Source organism: Pyrgilauda ruficollis, unplaced genomic scaffold, assembly GCF_017590135.1.
Source record: "Pyrgilauda ruficollis isolate IOZ18807 unplaced genomic scaffold, ASM1759013v1 scaffold8, whole genome shotgun sequence".
Taxonomy (NCBI): domain Eukaryota; kingdom Metazoa; phylum Chordata; class Aves; order Passeriformes; family Passeridae; genus Pyrgilauda; species Pyrgilauda ruficollis.
This window is the reverse complement of record NW_024529932.1, coordinates 340496-357833: the sequence shown is the minus strand read 5'-3', so window position 1 is coordinate 357833 and position 17338 is coordinate 340496. Positions and strand designations below refer to the sequence as shown.

General features: G+C 38.1%; 1 protein-coding gene across 2 annotated transcripts in view; it reads right to left on the bottom strand.

Moving 5' to 3' along the window:
- Nucleotides 1–17338, bottom strand: part of DCLK1 (doublecortin like kinase 1) — a 226161-nt gene that overhangs the window by 23817 nt on the left and 185006 nt on the right. For both annotated transcript variants that reach the window (XM_041487253.1, XM_041487252.1), the window contains 5 exons: nucleotides 16292–16400; nucleotides 11364–11421; nucleotides 10527–10646; nucleotides 5247–5393; nucleotides 50–183 (listed from right to left, as the gene is read on the bottom strand). In XM_041487253.1, coding sequence (XP_041343187.1) covers nucleotides 50–183; nucleotides 5247–5393; nucleotides 10527–10646; nucleotides 11364–11421; nucleotides 16292–16400 — 568 coding nt within the window. The remainder of the gene's footprint in view (nucleotides 1–49; nucleotides 184–5246; nucleotides 5394–10526; nucleotides 10647–11363; nucleotides 11422–16291; nucleotides 16401–17338) is intronic.

Sequence of the window (17338 nt, the reverse complement as noted above, 5' to 3'; positions counted from 1 at the left end):
TGTGCTCCGCTGAGTACACATCAATGGATCACCACTACAAGTGATTTACCCAGTTTCAGCGATGATTTCTGGAGCTACATATGTTGGGGTGCCACAGACAGTATATAGAGGTCCATCCACAATTGTTGCTAGACCAAAGTCTCCCAGCTTCAGGGACTTGCTTCCATCTTGGTGTTCATAAACCTAAATTGGGAGGAAAATGGAAAGTTTTACCACAAAACCATCAAGGCAACTACTATAATCACTTGCTAACTGTCTGAAATGTTCCTTCTTATTTACAGTTTTTTTTTCTCCTCCTTACCTTTAACATATTTCTCTGCATAAATTCACAGACAATTTGGACAACTTCCCTCGAATACAGTCAGGATGTTTGGGAAGGCTTGTCTCGCTACCTGCCCAACAAAAGCCGCACACTTGCTAGGTGCTAAAGCCCACAAGCAAATGCGTGACCTTCCAGCAGTGGCTTTCCTGTGTCAGCTCCCTGTGTCAGCTGAATTCACAGTGTAGGTGCGTTGAGCTTATTCATTTTACTTGCAGATAGCTTAAAGGTTTGCACAGGAGCTTCAACTACTTAGATAATAGAAAAATTACTGTACTGATAGCAGTTCCAGGCTCTTCTCTGTGTGTTGAAGCCACAAGACACAATCTGGCTGGAGTATTTCACCTAGAAATACTCTCCTCTTCTTGGATGACTCTTACACACCAATGAGTTTCTTACTGGCACGGTAACATCAGGATCAACGGGACATAAGTAGTTAGGGCTGCTAATGGGGATACGTGAAAATTCTGTCTTAAAACCTGGTCTTCACAGCGGCAGCATGATCTTTCGCGGGGTTTTATGGATGCAAAGGGAGATTAAGATGTAGTCACATGACAAAAAAAAAGCTAGAAACATCAGTAAAAAAACTGTAATTTTAAAAGCCAGCTCAGAGCAAAAGGGCCCCAAACCTGCAAACACTGAAAACTAATGTCCTAGGGTGACTTTATGATTTATTTTAAATCATGCTCTGTTGTATCCCCCACCATCTGCTTATGCCAGATAATAAGTTCTGTGCCTTTAAGATTAGATCCCATAAAAATATTCAAAATAAAAAATACAAAAATGTATCTAAATTAAACACTAGACTGTAAGTTGTTTAATCAACGTGCTGGTTTGAGTCCTTGCTTGCCATTTTGGAATGTTTTCTATGATAGCACCTCAAAAAATGGAAACAGTCTACAGGAGACCTTATAATATCATCACTTTGTTATTTTGCAAACCAAACCAAAGCTCTATGTGGTCTGGATCACCACTAGTAATATTGTGTAAACAATTTGCACCAAAACTGTGCAAAAATAGTAGGTGTCATACTTCCTAATCAAAACCAAAATAATCCTTTATATATATATATATATCTTGACCAGCTACTCCTACATCCAAAATCACATTTATCTACAACTGTTTTAAAAAGAAAATCCTACCTTTTTTTCTTATAAAAATACAATAAATTCCACATGGGACCCTTGAATAGTTGGAGCAAAAGTAAATTCTTGAAGTCTCTCACCACAGTTTCCTACAGATCTGTTATAACTCATACTAATTAGTTATATTATACAGCCCCCATCCCCCAGTTTTCTTATTTGTTAATGTTAGTCATGCCTAGAGAGAAAACCCCTCTCTTTCCTGAATCCCTGCTTACCAGGTGATACAGCCACAAGCAGACATTCAGAATACACAAAATTCTTCTCCTCTCCTTATGTTATTTTTAAGAATTCAACTGGATCTTTAAGAGGACCAGCAATTTATAATGGATTCACATTTCTCTTCTACTAAGCCAGAAAAAAGTTATGTTTATAGAAAAGCACTGGGAAAAAAAAAAAGCAATTATGGTTTTATTCAAAACACAGATTGTTAAATACATCTGGTTCCTGAAACTAAAGAAAGTGCTCTCTGAAATGGCAGTAATAAATCTAATTTCAACAACAGTTTTAATTAAAGTCTAGAGACTAGGGTTTTAAATATTCACTTGCTGAAATATGTAAAGTGTGCACTTAGACATCAAGAGCTGAATCTGGCCTAATTAGTATTTCATATTCTGTTTCATGCAGTTATCTTTCTACACAGCCCTCTCTGAGCTGGCCTAACCTAGCAAACATTTCTAAATCCCTTTCTTCACTAGACCACACCTTGTGGGACTCATCCATACTAGAAATTAATTACAGAAGAAGTTTCTTTGGCAATATTTACCAATGCAGAAGGTTTGGTACAATGTATTTTCTAGTATTCTGCTTCATCTGTTTTGAGGAATTACTTTTCTTGGAAAACTACTTCAGTTGACTTGTAAAAATGAAGAAAGTAACTTTTCCTCACCCTGTTATAATTTCATATAAAAAGAGCCCAGTGTGAAGCTGTGGTATGTTACTTTCCAGGCAAGGGACAGGAAAGATAATTTAATGCTTATGTTATTCAGAATAAATGATATATATGTTCCTGCATTTAAATACTGAAGGGCAATTAAAGAAATGGGGATTAGTGCAAATTGCCCGCTACGTACTGCTTTCACTGTTTTAACTAAGCTATAAAACTGTGTAATTGTACTACACTAATTGAATGCAGCCACACATAATTGTATGCCACCATATGTATCCTATTAGTATAAAGACTGTCAGTATTTTCTAAGCTGCTCTTGTGATCAGTGCAGATGGCAACAGTCAGAGAAGTTGTTCTCTAGGGTTTATTATATGGCTATAAAGACATCCCATGACTTGACAAAATAAACGTTCTAAATAGCAACAATTATGAAAAATGTTCCAATTAAAACATGGAAGACTCCCTAGAGAATAAAGAAACAAACAAAAATGCTAAAACATCACAGGTATTCAGCACACCCTAAACTCTTGCACAGTTGACCATGAGATGGACTTTACATGCCTTGAGGATAATATGGAATATTTAAGCAGTTAAAAAATAATGGGTGCTGCACACAGGGCAGGTTCACACACACAAAGTTTTATTAGCAGGACCTAGATCTGGTCTCACACATTAGTTCTAAGCCTGAAAGTTACTTTTGGGAAGAAGGAAAAATTAAAAGAGACAAAGGAGGAGGTAAAAGGAAAGGCTCTACTAGGGGCCAGGAAGAGATGAAATAATACAGCTCCAGGTGAATAGCCTCTTCTTGTCTCCTTCTCCAGAGCAGCATGCTCCCCTTCACTCCCCATGTTCTCCTCCCGCAATTCTACAGCCTTGTTCATCCTCCCTGTTGTCTTTTTCCGGCTCATGAGGTTGTTTAGCCTCAGGACATGCTCCTCTAAACCTAAAGTTACAATCCATGAGTAGGAAAAGGGTGGGGGAGAAAGGGCTGATTCTCTTAACCTACCAGCTATAACACAACCAGGGTTTGCACATGCAGCACTGTGACTGTAGCAGAGGGAAAGCCACAGCAAAGAGCAAGGGAAAAATTCCTCCATGACCACTTAGGTGAAGGGTTAAAGAGCTGCAAGGAAAAGGGCAGGAAACAAAAGGCAAGTAGAAGGTATTTAGCAAAAGAAATGCTGAGACCCATGTGGCATTTTTTAAGTGTTTTGCAAATGCCATGAAAATAATTCTAGCTGCAATTCTGTGACAGAAGGAACCACACATCCCATTTGATAGCAAAGATAAAAGCAGAAACACACTGAGGCCACAGGCAGCCAATGTCAGAACCAGGTCAGAGCTCAGGTAAGGCTGGTTCCAAAGCACACTTCTAAAGCAGTGCTTGTTTCTTTCAAGGTCCTGATGAACCTTAGAGAATCAATGCAATTTGTGAATCAAATGCTGGCTTTTGAGAATTAGGATGCTGCAACAGGTTAAATGCTGCATCCTTACAGCTCAGTCTCAAAATCAATGCACAGTTCTGGAAAAATCACTCAGAAATAACTCAGCTACAATATGAACAATGTGATCATTAATGTGTAATTACCAGAAAAGCTGAGCAGATAAATCTAATCCCTGCCCTGCTGCCCTTACCTCCTACCCATACCTCCTGACCATCTCTTTCCCCAAGAATTTTAATTCTGACAACAATAGAGTTTAGGCATTTACAGACAAATCAAGACAGCAGCAGAGCAAGGTTTGTCCCAAGACCCTCCTGCACACTCCAGGAACAGCATTAATGAATCATTAATGAAGCATGGGATTGCTAGAACAACTGCATGCAGCCGCTTATCAACACCAGCACCAGAAATTAAAATGGAGCAAAAGGGCCAAGGAAGGTGTATCAGTCAGTAGTGTCTAGTGAAACTTCCAGCCATTGTGTTTTAGGCAGTTTCTGGAAAATGAGGGCAGGTCACTTCCTCACCCAGAACCTGCCACTAGAGAAACTTCAGCTGTAAAAATCCCACTTCCTGGAAGTTTAGTAATATCTGCTGAAGTCAGCTTTCCCATAAAACCTCTTCATTGTCAAGCATAAGTCATGGCTGAGAGCACAGAGCTGAGAGAACTGATAGTCTATATTCTACTAACATTGCTTTATGGTTGCAGAATATGTGGAGAATTGTGATATCTGATATTGGAACATGTCAGCAAATTTGTGAAAACTCAGAACAGTGAAACAATCAGGAGAAGCTAATTTCTCAGGAGAAATAAAACTGTGTAGAGGATGCAACTGCTGCATTCAAGTGCGCAAAAATTCTGAGAAGACTAATTGCCAGGGTATGTTTTTCACTGTCTTCAGTGGATAAGGCTCATATAGATTTAGTCAGAAAAACAAAGATTTAGATTGTCTGTTTGTGAAAGTGGCTTAATAAAAAGTGCTATATATAGGATTATCTGGGAGATGCAGTAGGGGAAGGACAATGAAGTTTCTTCCTTGCTCTGCTCTGATGTATGACATGATCAGAACACAGCATTGACATGCACCATACTTGTAAAATTAAAGGATTGCTAATTATTTACCCAGTGACAGAAGTACAGAATAGTCTGCTGAGGACAGAACACTTATATTTATGAGAAGCTTGAAATTATCCTGCAGTTTACTACAGGTTTACTTCTAGTGATCCCAGGAATAACTCAGCTGTTGTGTCCCATGGAACATACCACCTTATGTTACTGTAATTCCTGGGACAGCTGTTATTATTAAGAGAACTTTACAATGCAAAGGTTAAAATTAAAAGATCAGTGACTTAAAAGACTGAAATAAACTTGGCAGCCATGTGGAAGGAGGAAGTGCAGACCTTTTCTCACACACTCTGAAGTTATCAGCAGTACTGAAAAATGAATCTTCACTTACCAGCAGATTCTCCGGCTTGATATCCCTGTGGACAATGTTCAGGCTGTGAAGATATTTGATGGCACTGGCCAGATTGTAAAGCATCCCACTGGCATCCCGCTCTGTGTATTTGTTGGTGGAAGTAATAGCATCAAAAAGATCTCCTCCCTGGAGCAAAATTAGCATGGGATATGAGCAACATTGCTTGTGAAATGACTGAAAAATTTAGGGAAGATCAAGGAACATTTTTAGAGAAGGAGGAGGAGGAGGGGAAGGGAGCAGCACAGTTTCCTTGCAGTTATGAACTATGGGTACTGTGATGACATCTCCCATAATGGCAGTTAAACAAACCAGTAACTCAAAACCATTGGTCATGGTGGAGTTGGTCAGCCAAGAGGCTGGAGTTTCTACTGCAAACCATTCCCACCTGCTGCTGCTTTTGTAACTTGTCTAGCACTTGCCAACCAGCGTGTTCAGAGCCTGCTACAAATGTCTGGCAAGAGTACATACTTGCCTATCATGATGCCATTTACCAACCCTTGGCACTCTTTATAATAATCACAAACAGACTGACATCAAACTTTTGCCCAATGCCTAACTGAACCCCAGAAAGATGGATGAAGGAACTCCGAGTAAAACTCAGAACTCAAAGTTACCTATTTTCACTGCTATCATATTTTAAAAGTCTGTTTCCATCTCACAAAGCTTTGCAAACATGGACTTTAGAAACCACTTTCTCTACACAAGATGTGAATTTTTTGGTAGTGTGATGCCTCTTGCAGTAAATATTGAATAACTTTACAGCATGTATGTCAGGCAATCATACTGGGAGACACAGGTGGCTGCTTGTGCCATTCTCAGCTCATCATGCTGTCTAATTCAGCTAAAAGCTGCTGTCAGTGAAAGAAAAGCAAGAAAACAAGAGAGAATGAAGGAAAGCAGAAAATAAGGAAAAACTAAGTGGAAGTCCTCAAAGTTGAAATGATCTTCACCAGCATCTGAGGCAACCATGACTGTATTTTGAGAGATGAGGTGGCAAGTGGGGAGAGGGAACATGGAAGTGCTTGGACAAAGATGGAAGAGTAATTTTAAGGATGAGATTAAGAAGGGAGCTTGACAGATTGGAGGAAAAAACAGTGATCTTTAGGGAGATTCTACTCAGAGTTATTGAGCCTTTGGCCAAAATCAAAGCAGCATCACAAAGAAAACGCAATCCAACAAGAACCAAAAAAAAAAAGAAAAAAAATAAGGCAAAGGATAATTCTGCAAAAGCAATGCAAAATTTCCCTGCTGCAGTCAAAACATCAAGGAAAAAATCACAGACGACTGTATTTAAAAGAAAAAGCATGTATTTTCTGAAGGCAACAGAGGAGTACCAGCTTTGCCAGCTCTCATAGTTTTATCAACAGCTTCAAGATATTTTCTGGGTTTTTTTAAGGCTCAACACCAGAGTAAAGACTTTTTCCACTTTCCAGAGAAAGGGGGTTGGCGGTGGTGGGGGGGAAGGAAAAAAAAAGAATTTTTCCAGGAATCATGGCGACAGAGAAAAGGATAGGAAAAGGGATCCATCAAAGACTCAAACCTGGTAAAACAGACTTTACTTGTTATAAAAAAACCAAACATACTATTAAAATTTTTGCATTGTTGAGGTGCAGCAGAAGTATGCCAGGGCAGGTTTATTCTCACTATAGATACAAAATCCCAGCTCTTTAGAAATTGCTTACAGCCAAAAATTGTCAAATCTGAACCACATCGGACTTCTTGCCATGGCTGGTGACTGTTCAAGACACATCAAAATGCACAGAGTCAAGGAAAAGGAAGAACAAAAGGCCAACTTAAACCAGATAGAGGATTAGAGAGAAAAAGGCCAAATATTTGGCAAAAGTACAATACCATGTACTTCATGGCATTATCTGATCCCTAAGTATTAGGTATCAGCATGTGGCAAAGTATGTGAGATAAATAATCTATCTTCCCTAAGCTCCTTCCTGTGAAACCCCTGTACCAGCTGCTTTTTAACATGAGGCAGTGGATTAGACAGATCTTTGGTCTTATCTAATATGTTCCAGATGCTCAGAAGAAGTGTCAATAACATCGGCAAAGCATCTGCCTCCAAACAAAGAAAATAGTCTGAGCTATGAGGAGCAAGAATGAAAGAAGATGAGCCTTAAAAACAGAAGGAAAAATTTTGGCTTGAAGTCAGAACAAAAGGAACAAATGTTCATACACAGGAGAAACTTAAATTCAGAAAAAGATAGAGGCTGCAGAGCAATTTAACAGTCAAGCCAATCTGAAGCAAAATAATATTCTCCATTTAAGCATCTACTGTAGTCGGTAAAGTTTCTTACCAGGTATCCTGCTAAGAAAAGAGAGCATATATTTATTCTGTGGGATTCTCTGTGGTTAAAGGAGAGGTGATATCCTGGAAAGAGTTAACAGAGCTGACAGCTATATCAGGCAGAATTGCTTTCAGACTTTCCTCTCCCCAAAGAGCACTTTAACCTGCAAGGTTCTGCTAAGCCGATTCACACAGCAGGTCACTATCATTTATTCAGGCACCAGGGGTGAGTTCAGGATGACATTTCAGTCTTAAATCCCCTGTTCTGGAGTGAAACAGGACCAGCAACATCTGAATGCAGTTTTTATCATCTGTGCACATGAGGAGGTGTACTTGGAACTACAGTAACCAATTATTTATTTATTACCTTGTTATGTAAATTATATGATCTCTCTTTTTCTTCTGCAAAAGTGAAATCATATCCTGGAGCAGTAAAGGAAACTCAGCAATAAATCTTGCTTCTTAAATTGGCCAAACCCCTGTTAGGTTTGAATAACAATTTTGTTTCGCTGTGTAAAAAGGCAATGTGCCAGAAACCAGGTCTTTGCTTCCTTTTACAAGCACCACTTGCAATGTGTTTATATTTGTATTTATGAAGTGCTTTTTCTTACACTTTACAAAGCAATGAATGGCCTATCTGCCATGAGGTGAGGGCGGGATTTGCAGCAGTCACTTATGTCAAACATGTTACTGCCAATTAATGCAGGGTGGTATTAACTGAAACCGGGCTCTGCACTATCAAGCTTTTCCTCCTTGCCTCTCTTTCCTGTCTGTGAGTCCGATTTAAAGCCAGGTCTTCAAAAGTCAGTCAATAACAGATGGTTAATCAATTCTAACAGCGCACACTATGAAATGGTAACAGTCAGCAATTGGTGAATTAACAATTAATGTCCTTCCAGAAATGCCTTCCCTAGTACCCAGAGAGTGCAACAAGGCTTTTCTTCCAACTATATATTAAGGAATAGATGTTTGTATCAGAGAAACAAAGCTGGCTTCCCCGAATAAGGTTATTTCTTCTACATTTCTCATATTATTTCTCATATTTCTCATTTCTCTCATATTATTCTACATAAAAGTAAAGACTATTAGAACAGTGCTCTCTAGGATATGAATAGTACAGATTCCTATAGAGCCCTTCCATAATACAGCTAAAAGAATATGTGCATCAGTCTTTAAGAGTAAAGAAGAAAGAGCACAAAAAAACGGATTTCTCCAGAAAGTTAATACAATGTATGTTTTTTTAATATACATCTTTAAGGCTTATTTTCTAAGAGTTTTTGGTCCCCTCCTCTCTCATTTAGCTGAGTAGGACTTCAATTAAAAATCCATTGGACACTACAGTTTACACATTTTTCAGTCATGAATAGCACAGCAGGTTTCACCCATAAAACCAGCTCTGTGCTTACATCTTGGCAGGTTAGACAAGGCACAGCTTTTAGTTCTTAGCACACCTCATGGGGCCAAGATGAAGGATTTGTCAATGCAGGCTAAAAGCTGTAGCTACGTGTGATTATGGTGCTGTGCAAGGGGATTGAGGTACCTTTGAACAAGCTCTTGCAGACACTAAGGAAAACCGACAGTAGCATGGATTTCATAGTGAGCTCACTTAGAATAGAAGAGAATAAAGCAGTAATTGTGATTAAAATAGTGCTAGATGGCTAATGGTATCTGATCTCAAGCTGTGCTATTTCACATTGCATGCCAAAGAGTGAGAGAGGGCTGAGATTGTCAAGGGAGTGAGGAAATTATTCTGAGACTGCTTACACAAAGGGATTCATGGCATGAAAGAGTACCAGTATTTTTCTTTTGTCTTAGGATTTAACTCTTTCATCAGAGAAAATATGTCAGCTCCTTACTACCAGCACTTCCTAGTGTGCTTCCTCAGAGCTTGGAGGTGGTGGACGGGGGGGTTAGGGGGACCATAAGCCCACAGCACTACTCAAGCCAAATAGGGCACCTGTCAGGCGCAGACCAATGAGGACAATGTTCCCATCTCCTAATATGTGGGGCATGGCCTGAGCTTCTCATGGATGACAAGACTTTCTTTCCCAGACTGCCATGAGGACAAGGGAAAATCGGTGGGCATCCACCCATGAGGCACACAGAGCCTTCCAGGTTTGGACTGGGAATATGGCTGGTGCCATTACTGCTGCCACACAGCATGGAGGATAGTGGAACAAACCAAAAAGCCTTTTCATTCTACTTGCTCTTGTATCCCAGACCAGAGACTGAAAGGGTATTTAAGAAACACCTGGACCTGAGACTGCCCTATTTAATATCTCAATGAGGCACCTACACCTTCTAACCTCCACCTACAACCAGAGCAAAGCAGATCAACAATACTGTTTGCCAAAAAGTGCTTTCTCTAAGTCACTGTGAAGAAATAGGGTCCAAAATATAAATTACTGCATTCGCAAATTTACTTTTTAGAACTGAACCACGCTTTAAAAAGCAGGTTTTTCTTTTTCATGTTCCCCTTCCTTCAGCTTAAATTTAGATTGCTATCGAGGAGGCAAGTCTGACACTGTGTTAATATAAATCAATAGAGAAAAAAACACATTTAATATTGTTTAGATTTAATGTTTAAATTTTACCTTTCACCTTTTTCTATTTTGAAGGCTGGTATTTATGGCTATTTGGACTGGGTATATTTTCAATTCAACTCAAGGCAGATTATAAATTTTTAACGAGTTTTCTTTTGAGGAAGCAAACCAAACTGGTGGTATACAAACAGAACACTTCCAAGTGTGGCTTACAAGAAGTTAGACAAATATTTGAAATATTTGAAAGCTAATAAAAAAAATCTGACAGTGGATTACGTATCTTTCAGCAGGATGCTAGACAGCTTTCAGCTCTTCCACTCTACATTAATCTGTGATCCCATGTTTTTTAGTAAGCCTTAGTAGGAATGGAATTTTTCAATATGGTTGGTACAATAAGCAGCTTGACTCCAAAACACTCACCTTTACAAGTTCCATGACAAGGTACAACTCAGTTGGCATGTCCATCTCCTCAATCAGAAGTACAATATTGGGATGCTTGACTCGTCTTAAAATAGATACCTCATTCTGGATCATGTGCTCCTGACACACAAAAAAATCTTCTATGAATATGGGTTAGTGGGAAAAAAATTCATAGCAGAAAAAGCAGAGAGAATTGGGAGCTGCACGGATTCTCTGGGGTTTTTTAAAAAACTAACAGAGGTTGCCTCCAGCAACAGAGAAGGAACGTGTTTAGAAACATCAATGTGGTAACTGAAAGAAGAGACAGTGGAACACAGAAAAAGAAATGGAAGAAAATATGTGTTTCTGGTGCAGAGAAAAATAAAAGCTTTTAAAATTTTCTCTGATGCAGAATTTTTAGACTTAACAACATGACAGCATCTTCTCACATAATTTTGTTACTGATTTTAAGAGCTAACAGTAACTTGGTGCAATATTGACATCAATTTAATTAACCTATGCCTTACACACAGTGACCAGTGTCATTATAATTATTTGTATTATTTTCTACTTTCTATAACACCTGGAATTATGAAAATTAGAGGACATTATTACATGGATAAAGAGAAAGGAGTCAGGCACAACGAACTGGAGAATCATCACACAGGCCTAGAACAGCACATGACTGCCTTTTCTCCTGAAACTCCAAGAGTCTCCTGAGGGCAGGCAAAGACTTCAACCAAAGAGATTCTAACACTTGTCAGGAAGGACACAAATACCAACAGCTTCTCAAAATGATCTCTCACAAAAAATTTCCTAGAAAAAAAAACTTTTGGTCTCATATTTTTTTCTACTTACTTTTCCTCTACATTTACTTTTCTTGATTATTTTCAGAGCATATTCTCTACCAGTTGATCTGAGGAAAGAGAAAAAAAAAGCACGTTTAATCACATAGAATATTTTTCTCAGTTGAGTTTATATTTGTTATATGAGTATAATAAGTGTAGTGAAGAGTTCTAGTAGAATATTCTTTTTTCTTTTATAAGAAACAAAACTTAGATTTGACTAATGTTGTGAAATTGAGCTGAAGTTATTAAATATGCATGCCTGAGAAAAAGACATATGATTTTTGTTTTAAAATGAAAGCATTTCAGTGTTTTCAAAATTAAAAGAAAAAACTGCTTTACTTTTTCTTCCATTTTGTAATGAAAATTGTTATTACTTTGTCATTTTTATTTAAAAATGACATGCAGTGTTCACAGGTTCAAATATTTTCAAAACAAAGAAGTTTTATTTTCTATCCTACAAAAAATAAATCCCATGGAATATACTTACTTTTTACTTAAAATGAAAAGTCATTTGTTTGCATATCTGCAGTCACAACTGCTATGATAAAAAGGTCAGTCCTTGGAAAAAAATTTCATGCATTCAGTAATTATAGGATATTTAGCAGAGTTAAATATGTTAGCTTTTAGGCAGAATGTGGAAGGTTCTGGAGACAGTGAGAGAAATTAGTTCAGGATGAGAACACATCTCCTTTTAACTACTGTGTTGTTTTGAATCCTTATAGTATTTATCCTTACTACATGTATGTCATTATCTATTTTCTAGAATACTAACATAGACAAATTAGCTTGTAGACAAGTTAACAGTATCAACTTCCATTTCTTAATTAAGTTACAAAACCAAAAGATGGCTGTAAGAATGAAAACAATAAGCTCTGCTTACAAGCCCCAGTTTCACTATAAGATTAAATAGGAAAAGGATAATTTAAGAAAAAGATCTTACTGAAATATTTTCATTTTGTAATACGAACCTAAACAGGTCACAAATGTCTATTTCATTGCCTTTAGGCATGTTTGGTTAAAAATTAAGAAAAAAAAAAACAACCTTTCAAGAATACAGGGTCATTTTTTCATTTTTCATTTCACAAAAGACAGTAGTTAAACTGATACATTAAACTGATACAGAGTATGTTCAACAGAGACATTAATGTGTCTAAAAGTGTGCTCAGTCTGTCAAACAGGACATGCAAAGTGAGTAATACACTGAAAGCACTGTATCTGGAAAACAACTGGGCATTTTCATTACCATATTAAAACATGGGGAACTCCTCTGGCCATGATGTACCACCAATTTTTAATTTAAGGAAAAATGGGTAATTCAGTAAAAAGCAAAAATACCACCAAAATATTAATTCTGTTTATGTTCCCTGGCAAAGAGCTAAAACTGCCTCTATTAGGACATCAATTAAAAGAAATCACACAAGATAAGAAAGTTTATGAATTGGTGGGAAAATTACAGCATACCTGTTCAAGATTTACACAAATAAAAATTAAAAACGTCTCCTATCTGTACTCCTCCACACAGGGGTTTAGTGCTACAGCCCCCCAAAATGGGCTGCACTCCATGTGGGGTGCCCCCTTCCAGTGCTGCTCTTCAGTGGCTACAGTCCAAGCTCAGTGAGGGGACAAGAAGAGATTTGGACACTATTTTTGGGACTAGAAGGAGGAGGTTGAACAAGAAATAGTAGAAATTAAGATATCTGGGGTTAAAACTCAGACAAAATATAGCCTCTTTCAATAGCAGTCTCTTTCAAGCTGCTTGATTGCCCTAGGAATGCTTCCTTTCTGTCATGAGAAAGGAAATTGATGGTTTTTGTTGGCCATGGGAGACTCCATGTACTCCAAGACACTGGGAAATCTGAGCTAGTGAGGAAATGTCAGCATTTGAAAGAATCTGAAAGTTAAAAATGAACACATATAAAAACACCGCAGGACAAATTGTGCATACGATGGAGCAGATATGTAACAAGCAGATGACAATTCTGACTGCTCTTTGTTTTGGTAAAAAGAAAATTAAAGCTAAGATAATGTAAATCCTTTCCCCTGAAAAGCTGCAGAACCACGGCCTGTCAGCAGCGCTGCAATTTACACACCAACAAAAAATATGCATGGCTATGTCAGAAAGTCACCATGAAACAAGCATCTCACCTCTCAACTAAACAATAAAAAGGGACCACAAAAAGAAGGCAACATGCTATGGCTGGACAGGAGTCTGGACCCACTGCACTACCACAGAGTTAGACCTCTAGCTCATAACAGGGCTCGGTGCCTTGTTCCCTGGCTCTTTAAATTTTTGCAGACTTCACAGAGATTCAGACTGCATGGGAGACAAAAATCTATCTTTGTTGTATTTTTGCATGAATTAAATGTATTTAAGAGTGTGTGCCTGCACATTCACCAATGCTCAAAATGGGATTTAGAAGTCCACATGTGAAAATTTTGGAGATGGTTTTTGGTTTCTATTTGGATTGTTCATTGTCAGAGGAAAACTCCTGTCAATGTATTGAAGTGCTCACAGACCTAAATTAACCAGTGCTCACAGACTGATCTCACAGCTATGGAGAAGGAGTATGCATGTGACCAGTGAATTTGTGTAGCGAGACCCATTCCTACTTGTTTAACACCTTATGGTGCTATTCCTTTGAAGTCCAGTGCACACAGAAATTGTACTTCACAAGGAAATGGAAAAGATCTCTGTCCCAAGTCTCACCCCATTAATTCTGGCTCTGCAAATGATGGACATATCAGACTTTGAAGTGAGGTGGTTAAAGAGGCTTAAAAAAAGAATGAAAAGAATATTTTTGAAGGAGTTTCACAGGTACTGGTATAATTTACCCTCCGAGTCTTTAATTTCTCCTTCCACGCCTGTGATGGCAAGGATATACTGCTTTAGAAGTATAAACTAACAGAAACAATTCCATTCAACAATTGCATTTCAATTTTCAAGATCTCCCAAAGTAGTAGCTCTCTGGTAGAAATGGGATCTATGGAATGGTATAGCTCAGAGACCACAAGACTATATATCTGGAAATACCTGGGTAAAAATGCTATTTGAGTAAATTAGACACACCATGTTACTGGATACTTCTGGGACCAGTGGGATAGACAAGAGGACAGGAAATAGTTTTCATTCAAGGTCTCCAGGACATTGTAATCAGCATTATTTTTAGGTGTGATGGGACCTACATTTAATTTTGTTCATGTATTTTCTCTCCGTTTGGGAAATAATTGTGATATGCACACTAGCATATTTGTACTGTCTCTCAGCACAAATTGCATTTTCAGCTGAATGAGTTTATTAAAACCACAACTTCTCTTTATTTTAGCTTCTAATCTGCTTTTCCTAGTCACGATTCACTCTACCTTAAGCTGACTTATTCTCTTTTCTTAGAAAGAGAGTTTGGGTGAAAATGGGTGTTTTCACCTATTTCTTTCATTAGTGATGTCCCTCCATAGGGTTTTACAGTGCTTCCCTTCTTTCATACTGTTTTTCTTTGCTTCCTTTAGGTTTCCATACAGTTCAGTGCTCAGACCCTGAAGTTTGATCTGAACAGCTACTGCCCTGTGAATGACCAGCTCCACCAAAAACTCACTCTGGCAGAGCACTCGAGGCCTTACCAGAACTTTGGCCAAGTCCCACAAGCACACTGTCAGCTGATATGAAATCCACTCTCACCCTTTTCCCCAACAGGTGTCTTCATGACCTCCAAGTTGCACTTCTGGATGCAGAGGTGGACCTGTATTTTTCCAAGGAGACTAGTTTAAAACCAGCCAAGCTAATTTATCATTGTCTGTAAGGAGATTTAATCTCACTCTCCAGGGTTTATATCATATTCTTACAGACTAAAGAACAGTTTTTTCTTTGAGCCCAAAGGTGAAGTTATAGTCCTCTGTAAGAGTCTCCTCTCCAGGATATGATAATAGGGGATAGAAAACTTACCTGATGAAATATTATTCTCAAACCTTGATGTCTCTATTGTTCTCTCTTTTGGAAACCTCCAACTCTGGCAGCTTTTTGTTTGTCTGCACTGCTACTATCTAACATGAGCAATCCTACAGTTGTTTCATATACAGGTGAAATATCTTCTGCTTTTATATCCCATAGTCTCCTATTTTTAACAATACCACTAAAAGGCAACCACAGTTCTACTTAGAGCATTCCTACTTGGTTCCCTATTTTTTACACTCTTAAGGTTGGGTAGAGCAGGTTCAAGCCTGAACAGATTTAGAAACAGACAAATGATCTAGTAAACCTGGACATTTTCAGCAACACTGACAATTGAGGTGACTTGTGACTTCTCTAATCTGGAGTAGATGGCTGAAATCAAAGACTTGTTTTCACCTCTTAGCAGTATAGGTCACTGAAGAGGTTAGATTTTGGTGTCTGCAGTGAGGGTCACAAAGTTGGAAGGAGCAAATGTAATGGCACAGAGCAGACAAGCAGGAGTTATATGTCCATTCATTTAAAAATAAATATGGAAGAGACTACACCTCAGTGTCAGATGGCAGAATAGCTTGGTCCAAAATTATCTCTTTGTGCTGACCATTGCCACTACACCCCAAACAGAGAACTTCGTGACATCTTTACAGAGTGCTGCTGTATGTGAAGTGTTCCACTGGTCTAATGTAAAAGGAGGCTTACAAGAACATACTGCAAGAAAAGATGTTATTTCAGTGCAACAAGAGAGATTTAACACAAGGAACTGGTAAAGTCATGTGAAGTGTAGCAGAAAAAAACCACATAAATCCCACAAAGAATTAAATCCATAGATTGCCCCTTGAACCTGCTCTTTTTTTAATTTGAGAAGACATTAGTTTTTCCATCTGGCATTGGGACATTACCTTTTTACATTTCTGTATTCTACAAATAAAGATACAGTCTGGAAAAAGCATGACATTAATAATTATTTTTTACAGTAATAAGCATATTATCCTCCTCACCTTTCTATACACTCCTTCACAATAGCAAAATTTCCGTCTCCTATAGTCCTTCCAACTTTATATCGCTCTGCTATCGATGCTGGAACCTGGAAACCTTCCTCCAACACTTCTGAAAGAATCATTAGTACATTTTTATTGTTAGTGAAGGAAACACAGATGTTGCACATAACATGCATTTTAAGTCCATGGTTTAGGAGCCTGGAAACCATTCAGTCAGTATCTCACTTACTGTACAGTGAAACCATGCTGCTGACATTGTATATACTCAACAGGTTTCATGCAGATACAATAATGAAAAATAAGACTTCTGGGGGCTCAAACATACCACCATTTGAGTGTTATATAGTTGCCATTGCAATATGCCCCCAAGACAAAACCAAAATTGTATTTTTTTAATTACGAAAAGGCCTCTGTGATCTGCACAAGCGCAGACCAGCCTCCAAAAAGGGCTGGAACTCCTTGACACAGCATGATTAAATATATGTACCAAAGAAGTCCAACACTCAAGCACTTATTTTATTACATCCTGTAAACTGAGACATCCATAAAACTCCTCATGTGCTAAGTGCTAGTTCTCCCCATCCCCCAATATCAAATATTTAGTTTTTAAACAAATGTTCTCAATAATACTACCTCGCATGCAACCTGGGTACCAGATGTTTAGGTAAAATTGCATTACACAGTGTCTAAGCATACGAGAAGCTTGTAGTTTAATGTGTTTTAGTGCTCATTCCTGTACTATTATTTTTAAATGTATTTGAAATAGTGTTACAAATACCTAACATGCCTCTAAAAGCTGACTGTAAACTGCAGCTGATACAAACCATGATATAAATATTGTAATGTAAAAAAAAAAAATAGCAAGATTTGTGTTTATACTCTTTAAGACAGTGCATTTAACTCTGTGTATTACTGTGTCTTTTGTTCCAGTTTAGTATTAAAAGTGAATGCTAGGAATGCTAGGACACAAGGAGGCTGGGGTTTGTCTGAATTCACAGACAGCACGAAGAGTTGTTCTCCAGCAGGAACACAGATACACACACACAC